General features: G+C 38.0%; 1 protein-coding gene across 3 annotated transcripts in view; it reads right to left on the bottom strand.

Annotated features, from left to right (window-relative positions):
• Positions 1 to 1228: 1228 nt before the first annotated feature.
• The window catches only part of YLPM1 (YLP motif containing 1), a 73315-nt gene continuing 53505 nt past the window's right edge, over positions 1229 to 21038 (bottom strand). Inside the window, exons 18-21 of one of the 3 annotated variants that reach the window (XM_036114443.2) lie at positions 20124 to 20175; positions 14964 to 15094; positions 1974 to 2156; positions 1229 to 1645 (exon numbers count right to left, since the gene is read on the bottom strand). In XM_036114443.2, the coding sequence (XP_035970336.1) occupies positions 2010 to 2156; positions 14964 to 15094; positions 20124 to 20175 (330 nt within the window). In that variant the 3' untranslated portion in view covers positions 1229 to 1645; positions 1974 to 2009. The other 2 variants (XR_004924260.2, XM_078053963.1) reach the window with 2 other exon arrangements.

Genomic DNA, 21038 nt, shown 5'->3' with positions numbered 1-21038 from the left:
TCTGTACAAACAATAATTCTATTGGCTATCTTGTGATGTACCTTCATTCAACATCATAAAAGCTGCTGAGAAAGATGGGTACATAGAAGTGTACTGTCGGCCAATAAGCAACGAGAGTAGCTTGTTAAATACTACAGACAGTGGAAGTTATCTAATGTAGGAAATTATACATTCAATATTGACTTGTTAATGATCTCAAGGCCTCTTACATGTAAACACTCAGAACTTCGAGAAGATAGAACAGAAAGTTGTTAGGATTCCCATTAGTCTTCAGTACTGTAATTTCACATTCTTGAACCCAAAGTTATACTATTTGAATGCTAATAAATATCATTTCTGGTCACACAGTACTTAATGTAGGTCATAAAATTAAAAGGTTTTTGTCCATAGCCCAAAAGTGAATATTTCAAAATATTCAAGCCTTTTGTGAACAAATTTACACTTGCTGAGTTGGATTACAAAGTGGAAACGGTGTTTGAGGAAGAAAGCTCCTCTCTGTCTTCTCTCATGTTAGAAAATGACGTTTTTTTTCTTTGCAGAATGGAAAAGGGAAAAGAGGTTTTGTTGCTTTTAAAATGGAATGATATTTGGGTTTTAGCTCTGCGCATTGCTAGGTTCCACCTGGTACTATCCACGAGAGAGGAAATTCTGTGCAGAAGTCCATGCTTTCCAATAATGAGCAATCTGGCAAGAACCTGAAAACTTGACAGGCTTAGAGGCTGCCTGCCAGAGGGCTGCACATCTCCGTACTCGCTCTCCCCTGCAATCTTGATGAAAACATCAACCATTCAAGTTTAGCAATAAGGCAACAAACTCCTGAGTTCTATGGAGTACATCAGTTCTGCCCACCAGGAATCAAAGCCAGATGAGGGAAAAATCAAAACATAACATAGCATGAGGGGAGAAAGTGAAAAGAGGGAGGAACAACAAGAGGATCAAAAAAATAAAACAATAAAACATCATGCTATAGAACTGATGTACTCCAGGGAACCACTGAATATTTGCAATTGTCTCTACTGGTCTTCAACACGCAAAGACAGAGAACGAAATCAGCTATCAAAGATCACTGAGCTTTCCTTGTGTTTACAATATGTGCTATGGAATCACTAAGCTATATAACATTCATCAGGAAAGAGATTTTGGGATGTTCGGCTAGCACGTAATTAGAACACACCATATTAAAAAAGCAATAAAAAATAAAATTAAGAAAACAAGAGAAAGGGGCCCATGCTGTATAGCCCATGAATCTCATCGGCTTTATCGTGAAAGTTTATTGTTTTTAATCCTAGTACAATCAGCTACCAGTTACATACAGTAAAAAACAAAAACAGCCACAAAGCAATGATGATAGAGATAGTCTGTGACATTGTACAGTGGAGGAAATATTTTCTGTTGGAATCCTCCAGCAGACCCCCACCTGGCTTCAGCAGTTAAGCTATCACTCCCTCCCTCCCCAAAATAGTTAAAAAGAAAAATTAATGTCTTGCTTGGGTATAGCAAGATTCTAAGACCTCTTGGGGACACTGGAGAACTTTAAAAAAACTAAAGTGGTAGAAATAAAACAAAAACTGAAACGTGGAAGGCAAGGTGACACACAACGAAGCTCCATGAGGCCGTGGCTTCAGATCACCTCAAAGCGAACCACCTGGAAAGAAAAGACAAGGCTGTCATACCACGAAACAGCACGCAGAAAGTTCAGCAGATGCCAGTATCTCATCACTCCACTCCTCCTCAAATCTACAGACTCCAAGCTTTTCTCAAGTCTTATATTAAGGGAGCCAGGTTGCAGAAAATTGCTCCCTTTTCCAACACCCTGCATTGTAAATGTTGGCAAGTAGCACATACTTACTCTGTTAAGAACCAGAAAATAATACAAGAAGAGAAGCATTTTTAGCAAAGCATGCTGTCTCCTTTATCTCAAACCCTTCAAAACAACCACACAGTAGGCTATTTATATGACTGTGCAATCTTACCTTAGAGGAACAATGACTCCGTTCAAAAACTAAGTATCATATATATTTGGTTCGATTGAGGGCTTTTTCAGCCAGGTGACCACTTTCATCTGTGATCTTCTCCCAATCAGTCTGTCCGACCACAAAACCTATGGCCCTTTTCCTATCTGCGTCCTTCTTTTCTTCCAGGTCTGCCCATCTCACCTAAAAAGAACACAGCGTTAGGCTGGGCTTTAGGAAAAATCAATATGCAACGAGCTTCTTCACTCTCTCGATAGTCTAAGGGGTAGGATAACTAATCTGAAACTAAGAGATAAAAACATTAGGAATTAACTGGGGAGAAGTGGAGAAAGCCATATATCTTAAGTTACAGAAAGAAAACTCTCTGGTCAGTCACCAAGTCCTAACCCTTCCAGCTCCTGAACAGTTCAGCTCTCAGCTCAGTCCTGGCACCTCCATTTCCTCTGTCCCTCCTTTCTGGTTCGCTGATCTTATTTTTCCCTCTGCCTAGTCTTCCTACCTTACATGCTCACTCCCTCCAATCCATTCTGCCAGAGTGATCCCCAAATACACACTGTTGTGACTCTCACCTGCTTTAAATCCTTCCCCTGCCTAAAGAATAAAATCCAAGCACACAGGTCCCTCTGGATCTGGCCCTGTCTACTCTCCAGTGGCACTTCTGGGCAGTGCCTACAGCCTTTTATATAAGCAGTACAAAATTACTTCTAGCTCTCAGAGCACACTGGGCCATTTACCATCTCTGTAATCGTGCATATACTAGTCTCCTTCCTGAAATGTCTTTGCCTTAACCCTGTCCACCTGCTGTGAGTCTAGTCATCAACCACTGCTTTATCTTTCTTGTTCTTTGCCAATCAAATAATTAATCAATCATTGCTTCCTTAGAGCTACTTCTGGATTTTGACACGTTTACTTTTGAACTTTCACACTATATTGCCATGATCTATTTATAGACCTGTCTTCCCTAACATACTATAAATACCTTAGATCAGTGGACTTTTATTTATCTCTACACAATAAATATTTCTTAAAATCTAATCTTAGAAAATAGGGAGCTGGTATTACTATTTTCATTCATGAGATAAAGAGACGAAGAGATGGACTCAACTGCTGGCATGTATGAAAATACATAGATTTTAACTACAAATACATAGATCAGGGATATTTCCCATTGGTTGGTATTCTGATATTTTTAGAATGTAAGCAGATACATTTTGAATTTTAGTAACATATCAAACATAGAGTCTTTTATTAACAATTAAAAAAATAAGCAGACGTCATATTCTGCAAAAGTTGAAATACTTAAGGAGAAACTATGAAACTGTGGACATAGCACCAACGTCTACAGAGATTGTATTTTTTTTTAAGATTTATTTATTTGAGAGAGAAAGAGCAAGTGCACACGTGGGAGGGGCATGGAGAGGGAGAGAGAATTTTTTCTTTCTTTCTTTTTTTTTTAAAGATTTTATTTATTTATTTGACAGAGAGAGCGAGAGAAGGAACACAAGCAGGGGGAGTGGGGGAGGGAGAGGCAGGCTTGCCGCTGAGCAGGGAGCTCGATGTGGGGCTCGATCCCAGGACTCTGGGTTCATGACCTGAGCCAAAGGCAGATGCCCAACGACTGAGCCACCGAGGTGCCCCAGGACAGAGAATTTCAAGCAGACTCTGCACTGAGCATGGAACCTGACATGGGGCTCGATCTCACAATCCTGAGATCATGACCTGAGCCGAAACCAAGAGTTGGACCCTTAACTGACTGCACCACCCATGCGCCCCCAAGATTGTATCTTAAATATAGCTTGTGATTTATTATCTGTGACAAGGAAAGAAAACCAGAGCATGCATACTCCATGTTCTTCACACTGGACACAGAAATGCATTACTGCTCTTAGAGGTACACTGACCTTCCCTATTATCATTTATAGGACTGGTAATGAAAGGACTAGGCTTCTCCAAAGAGCACCCACTTGGTCAAAGAGAAGATATGTAGTAACAGGAGTGGGAAAAATTGATAACACAACTCTTTAAAAAAAATTTTTTTTAAAAGATTTTACTTATTTATTTGACAGAGAGAGAGAGAACACAAGCAGGGGGAGGGGCAGAGGGAGAGGGAGAAGCAGGCTCCCCGCTTAGCAGGGAGCCTGATGCAGGGCTTGATCTCAGGACCCTGAGGTCATGACCTGAGCCGAAGGCAGACACTTAACTGACTGAGCTACCCAGGTGCCCCAACACCCAACTCTTTTTAAACCTAAATTTCCTTCATGGACTTTAGTTTAAAAAAAAAAAAAAAAAAAAGCCTAAATCTTAAATAATGTGGCCTTTTGTATACAGAGATCTCTGGGCTTTTGGCTACATATTTATGCTCATTGTATTTATTTTGATAGATTCATACACTCTCTCAGTTGCCCTTGGGATCAAGGGGACACATTTTAGCAAAAGATGATTATGGTTAAGGAGGATGAAGGATGGACAGATTGTGGCCACTGAGGAAAGAAATGGTAACTAGTCCACAGTACATCCTTAGCACAGAGTTAAACATACTGGTCAATCTCACCCTGAATAAACTAAGAGCTAACTTTTAAGTCTGCAGCTTAAATTAAGTCTTTAAAACTCAGATAAAATAAAGAACACAGGATTAGAAGAAAAAGTATGTAATTTTTTTTAACAATTTTATTTATTTGATAGACAGAGAGACAGGGAGAGAGGGAACACAAGCAGTGGGAGAGGGAGAAGCAGGCCCCCTGCCGAGCACGGAGCCCGATGCGGGGCTCGATCCCAGGACCCAGGGACCATGACCCGAGCTGAAGGCAGACACTCAATGACTGAGCCACCCAGGCGCCCCAACACCCAACTCTTTTTAAAGTAGATTTTTAGTGTGTAGAAAACCTAAATTATTATTTAAATATTATTGCTTATTTTTTAAATAAGCAATATGTTTTAGCACAAATGCCCACAATTTTAAGTTGAAATTAAAATATTTTGGAAACTACTGTATTTTGTTCATATCTCTAATATACACTGGTGCTATATTAACATTATTTATTTACATCTTGGACTCACCATTGGAGGTCTGCTCTTTAAGAGGCCTCATGCACAGACCTGACACACACTCAACACTGTCGAATGAATGACTGATTACCAAAACACTAAATATATCAGGGGCAGAATAATGACTTTCAACTTGAAATGGTTTCTTTTTTTTTTTTTTTTAAGATTTTATTTATTTGACAGGGGGAGTGTGAGAGGGAGAAGCAGGCCCCCCGCTGAGCAGGGAGCCCGATGCGGGGCTCAATCTCAGGACCCTAGAATCATGACCTGAGCCGAAGGCAGACACTTAACGACTGAGCCACCCAGGCGCCCCTTGAAATGGTTTCTTAAATGTCGGTGTCTCTCCTAATCTTCCTAGAGGTACTTTACCATCTGAGACTTTACCATCTTTTTTTTTTTTTTTTTTGCCATTTATCTTAACCATTAAAAAAATGTGTAATACAGAGAAGTCTTGACTAACACTTAAAGGTTTGAGGTACATACGTTTCAGCCGTTGTCACTAAAAATATTTCTAAAACGTGTGAGTCCCACAAACAAGGGAACTGCTCACGTTCCAGTCATCAAAGAAACACAAAGTCCACTTAAGCTACCATTTTATGCCCAACTAAGCAATTGAAAAAATTTTTTTAAAAGATTTTATTTTTTGACAGAGAGAGTCAGCAAGAGAGGGAACACAAGCAGGGGGAGTGGGAGAGGGGGAAGCAGGCTTCCCACCGAGCAGGGAGCCCGTTGCAGGGCTTGATCCCAGGACCCTGGGATCATGACCTGAGCCGAAGGCAGATGCTTAACGACTGAGTCACCCACGCACCCCTAAGCGACTGAAATTTTTAAAAAATAAACTATATTTAAAAAATCTAGCTATTTTGGTAAAATTCTAGTATGATCAACCCTACAGAACTACCTTTTTGTTATAGTGGACATTAATCCTAGGAACCTGCCTGGTATTTGTAAAAAACTCAATTACAGAGAAAGCAAGAGACCCCAGGAAAGGAACAGTTATGAATTCTGCATTCGTTGCCACCCGCAGGATCTCCTTGTAGTCTGGTGTTGACTTTGGTGAGTGGTTTTAGAGTTAAAAACTATTTGAAATGAGGATGTGAGGCAGGGGAGGAGAGTCAAAGATAAGCCACTTCAAAGAACTAGGATGTGGGGGTTAAGAAGATGGCAGCAAAGTAGGCTTGCCTTGGCCCACAAATAAAACTAGGTAACTATGAAATCATCCTAAATACCCCAGAAATCGATCTGAAGACTGGCAGAACAAACTGCACACTAAAGGTAGAGAAGAGGCCACACTGAAGAAGGTAGAAAGTATGGAAAGGCGGTTTGGGAGAGAAACAGATGGTGGCTGCTGTGGCCGGGAGGGAAGAACGAATCCCCATAGTAATTGCCTTGGAAAGCAAGAGGGGCTGAATTTCATGACTTCTGGCAACCAGTGGAGAGTTTTAAAGGTCAGCAGGCTTGGCTGGGAGAGAGACCTGAGGGCATTGCCCTGCTCTTGGAGAGAAGGAAGGCAAACATACAGCATGGAAACAGCAATCTGAAGAGTGCCTGTGGCATACAGTGGGAAGGTTATTTGCTCATCTTGGAGCACATCCTGGAGAGACAGCATTCAGAGAGAGAACCCTCTGGAAACAAAGGAACTGGCCAGCGCCATTTCCCTCCCCTGCCCCTTAGCATAAGCACAGGACTACCTGTGGGAATCAGCACCGATACTCGCTGCCTAACTTGCCTAAACTGAGCTCCCCAGTCCCCCCACCGCATGCACTCTGCTGGAACTGCCTCTCCCACTCACACTAGCCTCAGTCCCAGTGAGCGGAAACCCTCTCCCAGAAGACTGAACCAAACCCTTGCTCATACTGCCATCTCCTGAGGAGGGAGTTTTGCAGAGCTTCAGTTCTGGCAGTGGTGGCGACAGGTCTCATTTCACAAACAGACCAGAGCACACCTAGTTAAAATGTACCACATTCAGGCCAGGGACCAAACACTGCCCACAACTGGCAAAGAGCCTCTGCAGATAACTGGCCTGAAGGATGAAATGACCAGGAAAAAAGAGCATATGCAGCATACACTCCCAGAACTGCCAGGCCCTGGGGAACAGGGGACACCACAGAGCAGGGCACTACAGGACCTCTTCTTCATAAGGCCATTACCCTCAAGAATGAGAGATGTAGCTGACTTTGCTAACACACAGAAAGAGGCACAGAGACTTAGACAAAATGAGAAGACAGAAATTTATCTCAAATGAAAGAACAAGGACACAGCCAGAAATCTAAGCAAAACAGATATAAGTAACATGCCTGATAAAGAATTTAAAGTAATGATCATTAGATACTCACTGGACCAGAGGAAAGAATGGAGGACATCAGTGAGACCCTTAACAGAGACAGAGAAGGAATAACATAGCAAAGATAAAGAGTACAATAAATGAAATGAGAAACATGCTTGAGGGAATGAGCAGCAGGATGGAAGAAGCAAAAGAACGAATTAGTGATCTAAGGAGACAGAGTAATGGAAAGTAATCAGGCTGAACAAAGGAGAGAAAAAAGAATTATGCAAAATGAAAACAGTCTTAGGGAACTCAGTGACTCTATCAAATGTAGTAACATTCTTATTATAGGAGTCCCAGAAGAAGAAGACAGAAAAGGGGGACAGAAAATTTATTTGAAGACATAATAGCTGAAAACTTCCCTAATCTGGGGCAGAAACTCAGTGACTCTATCAAATGTAGTAACATTCTTATTATAGGAGTCCCAGAAGAAGAAGACAGAATAAGGGGACAGAAAATTTATTTGAAGACATAATAGCTGAAAACTTCCCTAATCTGGGGAAGGAAACATATTCAGATCCAGGAAGCACAAAGAAGTTCCATCAAAAATCAACAAAAGCAGATCCACACCAAGACATATTGTAATTAAACTGGCAAAATATAATAATAAAGAAAAAGTCTTAAAAAGAGCAAGACAAAAGAAGGCAGTAACTAAGAAGGGAAAACTCATAAGGCTAGCAGGAGATTTTTCAGCAGAAACTTTTCAAGCCAGAAGGGAGTGGCATGATACATTCAAAGTGCTAAATGGGAAAAATCTGCAGCCAAGAACACGCTATCCAGCAAGGCTATCATTCAGAAAAGAAGGACAGACAAAGAGTTTCCCAGACAAACAAAAACAAGGTAGTTCATGATCACTAAACCAGCCCTGCAAGAAATATTAAAGGGGACTGGAGTGGAAAGGAGAGACCCAAAGTGACAGCATAAAGGTAGGAAACACAAAAGCAGTAAAAATGAATATTTCTGTTAAAAATCAGTCAAGGAACTCACAAGATAAAAGGATGTAAAATATAACAACAAATATTTAAAATGTGAGGAGGAGAGGTGAAAAGAATGGGTTCAAACTTAAATGACCATTAACTTAATATAGACTGCTGTATGCAGAAGAGGTTATAAACAAACCTAATGGTAACCATATATCAAAAACCACTAATAAATATGCAAAGAATGAAGAGAAATCAAATATATCACTAAAGAAAATCAGCAAACCATGAAAGAGAGAAAGAAAAGAAAGGATCAGAGACTATCTCCAGAAACAACCACAAAACAAATAATAAAATGACAACAAATACATATTTATCAATAATTACATTGAATGTAAATGGACTAAATGCTCCAATCAAAAGACATATGGTGATGGAATGGATAAAAAAAATGAGACCCATCTATATGCTGCCTACAAGACACTCATTTTAGACCTAAGGAAACCTGCAGATTGAAAGTGAAGAGATAGAGAAATATCTATCCTGCAAATGGATGTTAAAAGAAAGCCAGAGTAGCAATACTTAAATTGGACAAAATAGACTTTAAAACAAAGACTGTAACAAGAGACAAAGAAGGACACAATATAGGAATGAAAGGGACAATCCAACAAGAAGATATAACAATTGTCAATATTTATGCACCCAACAAGGCAGCACCTAAATACATAAAACAGTTAATAATAAACATTAAGGAACTAATCAATAATACAGTAATAGTAGGGACTTTAACACCCCATTTATATTAATAGATAGATCATCTAAACAGAAAATCAACAAAGAAACAATGGCTTTGAACGGCACTCTGGAACAGATGGATTTAACAGATATATTCAGAATATTCCATCCTAAAACAGCAGAATATACATTCTTTTCAAGTGCATAGGGCACATTCTCCAGAAGAGATCACATATTTAGCCCACAAAACAAGCCTCAACAAGCTTCAACAAATTCAAGATCACAGTCATACCACACATCTTTTCTGACCACAATACTATGAAACTAAAAGTCAACCACAAGAAAAAATCTGGAAAGAGCACAAATATGTGGAGGTTAAATAACGTGCTACTAAACAATGAATGGGTCAAATAGGAAATAAAAGAAGAAATTTTAAAAGTACATGGAAACAAACCAATGAAAACGAAAATACAACAGTCCAAAACCTCTGGGATACAGCAAAAGTGGTTCTAAGAGGTTAGTACAGAGCATTACAGACATACCTCAAGAAGCAAGAAAAATCTCAAATAAACAACCTAACCTGACACCTAAAGAAGCTAGGAAAAAAAGAACAAACAAAACCTAAAACCAGAAGAAGAAAGGAAATAATAAACATGAGAGCAGAAATAAATGATATAGAAACTAAAAAAACAATAGAAAAGATCAATGAAACCAGGAGCTGGTTCAATATCAATCAATATCAATTAAATTGACAAACCTCTAGCCAGACTTAACAAATAAAAAAAGGAGAAAGGACTCAATAAAATCACAAACAAGAGAGGAGAAATAACAACCAACACCACAGAAATACAAACAATTATAAGTGAATATTATGAAAAACTATATGCCAACAAATTGGACAACCTAGAAGAAGTGGATAAATTCCTAGAAACATATAAACTACCAAAAGTGAAACAGGAAGTGACAGAAAATTTGAACAGATTGATAACCAGCAAAGAAATGGAATCAGTAATCAAAAAACTCCCAACAAACAGAAGTCCAGGACCAGATGGCTTCACAGGCAAGTTCTACCAAACACTTAAAAGTTAATAACTATTCTTCTCAAACTATTCCAAAAAAATAGAAAAGGAAAACTTCCAAATTCATTCTATGAGGCAGCATTGTCCTCATAACAAAACCGGAGAAAGACACCACTAAAAAAGAGAACTACAGGCCAATATCCCTGATGAACATAGATGTAAAATTTTCAACAAAATACTAGCAAACTGAATCCAACAACACATTAAAAAAATCATTCACCACAACCTAGTGGGATTTATTCCTGGGTTGCCAGGATGGTTCATATATGCAAATCAATCAACATCACATCATATGATCATTTCAATAGATGCGGAAAAAGCATTTGACAAAGTACAACATCCATTTATGATAAAAACCCTCAACAAAGTAGGTTTAGAGGGAACATACCTCAACATAATAAAGGTCATATATGAAAAACCCACAGCCAATATCATCCTTAATGGGAAAAAAGGGAGAGCTCTTTCCCTAAGGTCAGAAACAAGACAAGGATATTCACTCTCACCACTTTTATTCAACATAAACTGGAAGTCCTAGCCACAGCAATCAGACAACAAAAAGAAAGAAAAGGCATCCAAGTCAATAAGTAAGCAGTAAAACTTTCACTATTTGCAGACAACATGATACTACATAAAGAAAATCTGAAAGACTCCACCAAAAAACTGCTGAACGAATTTAGTAAATTCTCAGGATACAAAATCAATGTGCAGAAATCTGTTACATTTCTATACACCAATAATGAAGCTGCAGAAAAAGAAATTAAGAAAACAATCCCATTTACAACTGCACCAAAAATAATCAGATACCCAGGAATAAACCTAACCAAAGAAGTGAAAGACCCAGTGTACTCTGAAAACTATAAAACACTGATGAAAGAAACTGAAGATGACACAAAGAAATGGGAAGACATTCCATTCTCATGGGTTGGAAGAACAAATCTTGTTAAAATGTCTATACTACCCAAAGCAATCTACACATTTAATGCAATCCCTATCAAAATACCAACATCATTTTTCACAAAACTAGAACAATTCTAAAATTTGTATGGAACCACAAAAGATCCCAAATAGCCAAAGCAATCTTGAAAAAGCAAAGCAAAGCAAAGCAAAGCTGGAGGCATCACAATTCTGGACTTCAAGTTACATTAAAGCTGCAGTAATCAAAACAGTATGGTACTGGCACAAAAAAAGACACACAAATCAATGGGACAGAACAGAAAACCCAGAAATGAACCTACAACTAAATGGTCAATTAATCTTCAACAAAGCAGGAAAGAATATCCAATGAGAAAAAGACAGTTTCTTCAACAAATGGTGTTGGGAAAACTGGACAGCAACATGTAAAAGAAAGAAACTGGACAATGTTTCATATACAAAAATAAATTCAAAATGAATTGAAGATCTAAATGTGAGACCCGAAACCATAAAAATCCGAGAAGAGAACACAGGCAGTAACTTCTATGACATGGGCTGTAGCAACCTCTTCCTATGTCTTCTGAGGCAAGGGAAACAAAAGCAAAAATAAACTACTGGGACTACATTAAAGCAAAAAGCTTCTGCACAGCAAAGGAAAAAATCAACAAAACTAAAAGACAACCTATGGAATGGGAGAAGATATTTGCAAATGACATATCCAATTAAGGGTTAGTATCCAAAATATATAAAGAACTTATAAAACTCAACACCCCAAAAACAAATAATCCAATTAGAACATAGGCAGAAGGTATGAGCAGACATTTCTCCAAAGACACACAGATGGCCAACAGACACATGAAAAGATGCTCATCATCACTTATCATCAGGGAAATGCAAATAAAAACTATAATGAGGTATCACCTCATACCTGTCAGAATGGCTAAAATCAACAGCACAAGAAACAGCAGGTGTTGGCAAGGATGTGGAGAAAAAGGAACACTCATACACTATTGGTGGGAATGCAAGCTGGTGCAGCCACTGTGAAAAACAGTATGGAGGTTCCTCAAAAGTTAAAAATACAACGACTCTATGATCTGGCAATCGCACTACTGGGTATTTACCCAAAGAATACAAAAACACTAATTCAAAGGGATACAAGTACTTCTATATTTATAGCAGTATTATTTACAATAACCAAATTATGGAAGCAGCCTAAGTGTCCATGAATTAATCAGTGGATAAAAATGTGGGGGGTGTGTGTGTGTATAATATGCGTGTGTGTATATATATATTGCTAAGCGAAATAAGTCAACCAGAGAAAGACAAATATCATAATGATTTTACTCATATGTGGAATTTAAAAAACAAAACAAATGATCAAAGGGGAAAAAAGAGAGACAAATCAAGAAACAGACTCTTGGAGCACCTGGGTGGCTCAGTCAGTTAGGTATCCGACTGTTGGTTTTGGTTCGGGTCATAATCTCATGGGTCCTGAGATCGAGCCCTGCATTGGGCTCTATGCTCAGCAGAGAGTCTGCTTGAGATTCTCTCCCTATTCCTCTGCCCCTCCCCCCAGCTTGTGCTCTTTCTCTCTCTCTCTCAAATAAATAAAATCTTAAAAAAAAAAAAGAAGAAAGAAAGAAAGAAAGAGACTCTTAAAAGTATAAAGGACAAACTGATGATTACCAGAGGGGAGTGAGCAGGGGGATGGGTGAAACAGTCAATGGGGATTAAGGAGTGCACTTGTCATGATGAGCACAAGCTGTTGTATGGAAGTATTGAATTACTACATTGTACACCTAAAACTAATATAACACTGTATGTTAACTAACTGGAATTAAAATAAAAACTTAAAAAAAAAAAAAAAAAAGAACTAGGATGTGCACAGCTTAATTCTTTGTCCACCCAGCTTACAAAGTAAATTATATGGGATCACATACTCCGTAGAGTAATAGTTATTTGACTAAAAATAAACTAGAGAAAAATATTTCTCATTTGAGATTATTCACTGTTACTGAACTATGCCAAATTATTATTCCCAAGGAGGAGCTATTTCTACTTCTATTGCTCCAACCTTTAGACTGGAATAGGAGGAATCCACACAGGTAGAGCCCTGGGTGGAGGTGGGCACACACAGAAGGCGCCCCATCTCCCTCTGTCCTCCTCTCAAGTCACATGGACAAGGGTGGGCCTAGGGACTGTCTGAAGTATTAAAAGAGCTTGGAAAACTGGAGTTCTTTGTAATGTTATCCAGTGTAATGAAGTGTTACTGGCATTTTTATTCCCCTTCAATAAATACTCTTTCAATATTAAAAGTACTGAAGAAATTCATAAAAAAGAAATGATGTGTAAAGATAAAGAAGTGATACACAGCTTCATCTTAATTAAGGAAATGCAAACAGATCCCATTTTTGTCTTACCTATCAAACTGTCAAAAGTTTAAAAGTTTGATAATAGCACCTTTGGTCCAAGTGTGGAAAAACAGGCATTTACTTACATGTGGGTGTATAAACAGGTGTAACCTTTTTGGAAAAAAAGCTCACAGTATTTGTCAAAATGATATATCATACTCTATAAGATTGTAGCTTTAGTGCTAACTATCTACCCTAGGGATATACTTTCAAAACGAAGCCAAGAACAGATGCACCATGACTTTCACCACGGTTATTTATATTAACAATACAGTGAAAACAGCATCAGTATCCACCAATAAGGGACCTGATAAATAATTGTACAACCAAACAATGGCATATTATGCAGCTATTTAAAAAGAATGGTAGGTCTGTATACACTTATATAGAAAGATCAAGACAAATTAGCTAGAAAAGGCTTACCCAGATCATATATAATATGATCTTTTTTTACTTCGTTATTTTGTTTTAAAGGATATACACAAAGGTCACTTTTCCTGAATTTGATGTCTATGTGGAAGGCCTACGCAGTGTTTTGGTTACATTTCTCTGCTCCTTTTCACAGCAAAACTTCATTAAAAAGGTGTCTCCATTTGTTCTATATTTCATTTCCTATTACTTCTTTAGTCTGCTCCAAACTGGCTTGTGCCCTTCAACTCTCTAAGAAAACTTGACTGATTACTGATCGATCATCAATGATCTCCACGTTGCCAAATCTAATAGTCATTTCTCTGCTCCCAATTTACTTGCCCTCTCTGTATCATTTAACAACTGACTACTCTTTACTTCTTGAAACATTTACCTCTACCTGAATTTCTAAATTTTAAGGTCCTGTGTCTTATTATCATTTCTAACTTAAATGGTCCCTCACTGACCTCATTTTTTAGTCTCAAACTGGACTCCCCCAGTTTTCTCTGAGTCAATAAAGGGCACCCGACACATGGAGTGCTTATGGCCAGAACCCTGAAGATTCACCTTTGGTTCCATCCACTCCTGGACCCTCTATACTTAATCCATTAAGAAATCCCGCAGATTCTTGGGGCGCCTGGGTGTCTCAGTCGGTTTAGCGTCCCACTCCTGATTTCAGCTCAGGTTATGACCTCAGGGTTGTGGGATCAAGCCCCTCGTCGTTGGGCTCTGTGCTCAGCGGGGAGTCTTCTTGAGATTCTCTCTCTCCCTCTGCCCCTCCCCTGCCCTTGCTCACTCTCTCTCACAAAAATAAATAAATCTTAAAAAAAAAAAAAAAAGAACTCCACAGATTCTCTTTCTGCACCTGGCTATTCTGCCCCATGACAAAACAGCACAAGGGGCCATTTCAAACTCCGTTAAGGTTGACAACATGCTGGCCATGAGATTCTCTTCTCCATTTGTGAAGTTACCTGTACATTTTAATCTGATAATTTGTAAGGTCTGACTCCTTTTTTTTGATCTGTAATATGATACAGTATAAACTAAATCACTCTACAAAATAGCATTCATATTCTTATCTGCCTGTAACTTTCTAAAACCAGATGCCTAAAGGAGCCCTTCATCTAATGGCAATTATTGACAAAGTCTCTTACTCTCTTCTTCCCAGGTTCAGAAGCACGAGTGTCATAATCATCAGGGAGCTGAAGATAGTCCTCCATTCTGCTGGCAATTGCCTCCCAGTCACGTTTCCTTTTAGTACCAGTTCTCAAGCCATCCAACTTGTCTGAGGGACAAACACAGAGCCGTAGCATTAAGGAAGAGTGTGAGTTTGCATACAACACACAAACAAAGGAAAAGAAGTCTGGAACACTGTCAGAGGGCAGATCCACATTTTTGAGAGCAGCACCACTTGCAGATCCCAACTATCTTCGTGGCTGAGATAATAGTTCTGTGCAATTTCCATTGTTTATTTGGTGTTCATACTGGCAGGCATTACATTACAATGTTAAGTCACAAATACGGGTAGAGCAAGAAAAGTCACTTGTCTCCTGGCCTCCCACCCCACCAAATCACACTTCAGCTCTCATGTTCTGAAGGAAAATGCGAAGACGGGTTTTTCTAAAAGCTATTTCTTCCACTCTTTTTTTTTCTTTAACACAATATTAACACCACCCATTTGATCTGCAATCACGTGTGATACTGTGTCATATGAAAAGTAGGTAGTACCAACAACTTAATGAGCCAAGCTAATGTTTAAAAAGGTTTTAGATTAATAGCTCCTTGGGATTTTGACCAGTGTGCGAGGATTCGCCATGAGTTAATGTTTCTGAGTAAGTTGATTATACAAATCACATTCTTCGGTTATACTATGAAGTGCTATTGACCATCCTGAGGCTAAGAGCTAGTCAGTCCAAGTGACCAGATCTAAATTTTCTTTCTGAATCCTCAATTTGAGAGGGCTAGGCTTCCCAAGGGCCCCAAACTGTAACTAATTAAATGAAGAGAGATTGCAGATTCAGAAATTATGAGACATGAGTTTAGGTGTCTTCAAGAACAAGCAATGAAAATGTGTAGTCATTTTTAATTGGTTGTTAATACTGATTTTGAGTTCCCTATGTGAAATATGAGTTATATATATTTTTAGCTACGTTGAAGCACTAAACTTTTGAATCATCTGTGATTATATACACACACTATTATTAAGCAAGTCAATAAAAGAAAACCTAAAAACGTCAGAAATACATAATAACCACACTTCATTAAACTCCATAGAGGGTGCGGGGTGTATATATGATAAAAATCTGTTAGGCACCAAGTTGGGGAGAACTTGATATGAAAAGGAAAGTACAATGGAAGCAGTGGCAGGAGAGAGGGTGAGTTTATGCTTCAAATGTAAAAGATTCACACACAACTAATTGTACCATACCATACAGGCTTAAAAAACCAGTAAGATTTCACATACTTGGCAAAGCTTTTATTTCCTAAAACCCTCCCCCATAAAACCAATATTACTGAAAAATCTGCAAGCAAACTACAACACTTTAAACTCAATAAATTTTAATCATATCACTTTGGAAAAACTTTTAACATGGATGAGTTCAACACAAACAGTTTCCTAATCTCCTCTGTAAATCACATGCTATACCAAATGGCTCTATCTTCATGTGTATGACAGGCCGTATTATACAGATTCTTAAGGAAGTGATCCCCTGAGTGCACAGGGACGAAGATTATGGTATTAGAAAACCAATGAAGTCCCACAAACAATAAAACTGTTCTAGTTCCACAGCATACAGTATTACTAGAAGAGTAGGAAGCTCTAACACACTTAGTAAATAAACCTCAGAGGATTTCCAAACTTAAGATCAACTTTGACATTAACATATTTCAAAGGAAAAAATTCATATCTGAATTCCAAGAATAGAGCATGGCCAAGGCAGCAATGCAGAAGGGCAAGTGTGAAAACTGCAAGAACATTTCCTCAGACACTGGGTATGTGACAGGAGTTACAGACCAGGAGTCCCATATTTGCAACATGGAAGATCAGAAGAGCATGTACTTCTAGTCTGAACACCCTTGTTTGTAATGTTTAATTTGAAATTTCATTGTGCACAGCATGTTTAAAGCTTCCTTCTTGGGGCTGAAGAAAGGTTCATACCTCTTCCACATGGCATCCTGAAAACCCAAACACACAGATGTATGGCATAAGGTGAGGGAAGAGGAATCTGGGGTGTTAATTACAGAAGACGGCTGGTGTCCCATACACCCATACTAATGATTTTCAGAGGTTTGAATTTCAAAAGATGAAGTTTTAAGATGAAGATGAAGGTCTAAACATCCAACCTGGCAGAGTCGCAGAATTTTCCCACATCTTCAGAACAGTAAATATTATACAGTACAACCGCAAGTTTTTGCAGATACATCTATGCATTTTCTAAACATAAATGGTGTTTCTGAAAATTTGTTCATGGTAAACATACAAGGGTTATGTGCCTATATGAATAACTGCATTCCAACTGTTAAGAGATGAAACAGCCTGACATGTAGAAGGCTAATACACAATAACCAATAAGCAGAGACAAATGACAGATGAGAAAAGCAAAAGTACTTGGTATGGAGAAACCTACATTAGGATAACACTCTCAAACCTCCTTTTGGTTTCTCACAGTTTGAGAAACCAAAATTGTATCGTCCGAATTTAAGTAGCTTCAATGCCGAATCCGAGTATCTGATGTGGCATGTAACACCCACCCTTGTATTAGGGTGCCTGTGTCCCAGCTGAGAAGGGGCCAGTCAGGGGCAACTGGAGTGGGCCACAGGCAGCCGTTAACAACTCCACAACACCCATGCCAGATGTATTTCAGGCTGGTTCTGAATCTTTCTATAATTACACCACTTCTGATGTAACACTCAAACACCGGCTGAACTGCACACTGTACTTAATGAACACAGATCAAGAGTCTGCAATGAGATTTAACCAGCTGTACGAAAGGTAGACAAGTACTTTCTCATTGGCAGACTCATTTGTGAATCAAAACTCCCCAGGTACAGATTTAGCTCTTCTGGCTCAATGTGTGACACTGATGAAGCTTAGTATGTTTCCATCTCGCATAATCATGTTACCAAAAGTAATTTAAGAATGTTGGTGAAGTACTCAGAAAAATTAATTGTATCTGGTAATCAAATCTATTGAATTTGTTATAAGGAAGGCACCATAAATAGGTTAATTCTCTGATGAAGCGCCTCATGTTTTAGAGAAGAATCTTCGTCTCATTTGGCTACATGGACCAACCTCAAAGAAGCAAGCACTTTCAAGAATGCTCACACTCATTTTGCCTTCCTCCGCAGGTAGATTAGCTCTCAAGATAACAGAGTGGTACAAAGTGTCGGTCATTGTCTGAAACATCACTGTCACTCTTACTAAAACAACAGCAGCAGCAACAGCAAACCTGGTGGGTTTATATTCTAGATTCATTACTAGACCTTCAGTGCCTGTAACTGAAATGGTTTATTTAACAAATCCATTTCTGGAATTAATTGCCTAACACTCTTTCATTAAGATGGACTGAATTTGCATAAAATGCATTTTCTGAGAAGCAAATGGTAGACAGGCCAGAATTTTTTCCAGAAATCAAGAAGAAGTTTAATATCATATTTTCTTCAATACTCATCACAGCTAAACTCCATTTTCCTTTCTCTTTAGAAATTAGAAAGAAAAACAGAAAATGAACTGGCTTGAGTTTAAAAAAGCATTATCATAGATCATATGTTACACGATGCCTCTGAACATTATGTGCTTAGCTAAAATATTGATCACTTTAACAATTCCTCTTGTCTCTTTATTTATGATCTCTTTTTGCCCCAAAAGGTAACTGCTACTTAGAGAACCAGAAGAGGAAAATGGTGTTACAGTATTACAGGTTATTCTCAAAATATAGTATAGAACTTCAAACAGACTTAATCTAATATCAAAATAAACATATCTAAAGCATTATTATTTAAAAAGTAATTTGTGATTATTATTTTCCTACACATTTAATTGCACTTAAACATTTACAAATGCTTTAAAAGTTTAGAGGAAGAGATCACTAAGATTTCCCAAAGAGGGAAGACTAGTTTAAGAATATGTCAGTAAGCACATATAATGTTCACCTGCCACACACCAGAAAAAAATCCTAGACTTTATATCAAAACACCTATCCCAATAATGGAGTAATACTAAAGTTTATGGAACTACCTTTTACATAGGACCTAGTAAACATCAATTGCTAACATGATCAGTTGGGCAAAATAAAAGGCAGAAACTTATGCAACTTGTGTAAAATGCACTCCTCTTACATCAGAAACACAATGTATCCCAAACAGTGAAGCAGCTAAATGACTCAGATTTGTTCTATGAACTTAAGATATTTAGATGGTTACTTCAGTTTTGGAGTAACAGCATGATACTAGAAGAGAAACGCAGAGACCGACAGTTATACTTCATACATTAGTAAGGTCAATCTTCCAAAAAGTCCTTATCTCATTTTTTTTAGATTATTTATTAATACATCTTAGTCAATGTAATAAATGATTCTCTTTAAGTGAGGTGGGAAAAAAAAGAAAAGAAAAAATGTTTTGCAATTATTACCATGAAATATTAGAGGAAAATCCACTGGGTATGTTTGATTTTCTGCTTGACAGACAACCTCACATTAAGCAACTCCAACTTTTGATTTAGACAGTAATTTTAACCAGTTTACCTTATAATCTGCCACTTAAAACAAGTTGAAGGAAAGAATCTTATAAAGTAGGCTCCTCAAAAACCTGAATAACATACCTACCTCCCCCCACCCAGAAACTCTTATTATACAAGGAAAATAACTGCCTTTTAATGAATGTTTAAACTTCAGTATTTATTATGATTACTACTATTATTTCCCAAAGTATTCATAATCAGGTTCAGCTTTGGACTGCAGTTAAATATTCTTTTAAAAAAGCAGAAATCTCATCAGCACTAACATTTCTAATTAATGTAACAGAATGGATTTTAGAAGTGACAATATTTTATTGCTGAATTCAGCACACTTCCGCTTACTCTAAACCCTTGAAGTGATAGTGAAGGCAATTCTTGTAAATACTCTTCTTTCACTCTGTCACAAGATATAACTAGTTAAACTGAAAGCTAGCGAAATAGACTGAGGATGTAAGGTAGGCCAAAAATCTTGGTTTAAAGCAGAAATCTGGGGAAATTTGTTCTTCTTACAGCAGAAAGATCTATGACCATTACCATCAGGTATCACATATAAAAACAGGAAAAAGGAGATACCCACCTAGCTTGGCCTCAGATGTGTCCATCTCCCATTTGCTTTTCGGAATGTAACCCTAAATCGCACACAGAGAGAAGCTCGAAGGGTTAGAAAGAGACACATACATGCATATCACTGTTGAACTGGAAAAGCATTAAAACTGGGAACGGATTCAGTTTCCACTCACTAGTTTTATATATATATATGTATATATATATATCCTTAGGGAAAACACGGTCTCATTATCTCTGAAGAAACTGAATTACCCAATTCACCCAACTTCACTGCCCGGATTTCAGAGTAGTCACTTCAAAATAGTATCATGAAGGCGCTTTGAGGCAGCTACAGTTCGGGACACACAGTTGTAGTCCGAACAACAGCTGGACAGCAAATATGGTGAGGATGTACGGTCGTTACTGTGCTAGTATTAATACCATTCAGAGTAGCAGAGGATTTATAATAACTAGCTATTTTTCTAAATACAACTGCGATTCTCAAGTGATAGTAGCCATGAGGTACAAAGAGTGTTCTTCAAGACAGCTACTTTATATTGCAGTGTAATTTTCAGTACTCGAAAGAAGAAAACATGGTATCACTGAACACAACTATGAAGTTCCAACTTCATTTAAAAATGACTCAACCCATTTACCGGTTAGATCTTACAAAGGCTGTTTTTTACTGAATCAGTGTGACAGCATTTCTTTTTCATTGGTTGGAACCTAGATTATTATTTTCAATGTCTTTTAAAATGACATTTTCCTAATATATGAAAAACCAGAAATCTCCACAGGCAATTTACATTTTATTTAATAAAAAAAAAGACCTGGGTGGTTTATTTCAAACAAAGTCCCATACGATTTTCAAATTTCCCAATATACCTATTTAACTATGTATTAATCCTTTCAGCTTATTCACCTAGCAAGTGTACGGTTATGATTC

This window comes from Halichoerus grypus, chromosome 8, assembly GCF_964656455.1.
Source record: "Halichoerus grypus chromosome 8, mHalGry1.hap1.1, whole genome shotgun sequence".
NCBI lineage: Eukaryota > Metazoa > Chordata > Mammalia > Carnivora > Phocidae > Halichoerus > Halichoerus grypus.
This window is presented reverse-complemented; position numbering and strand designations above follow the sequence as displayed.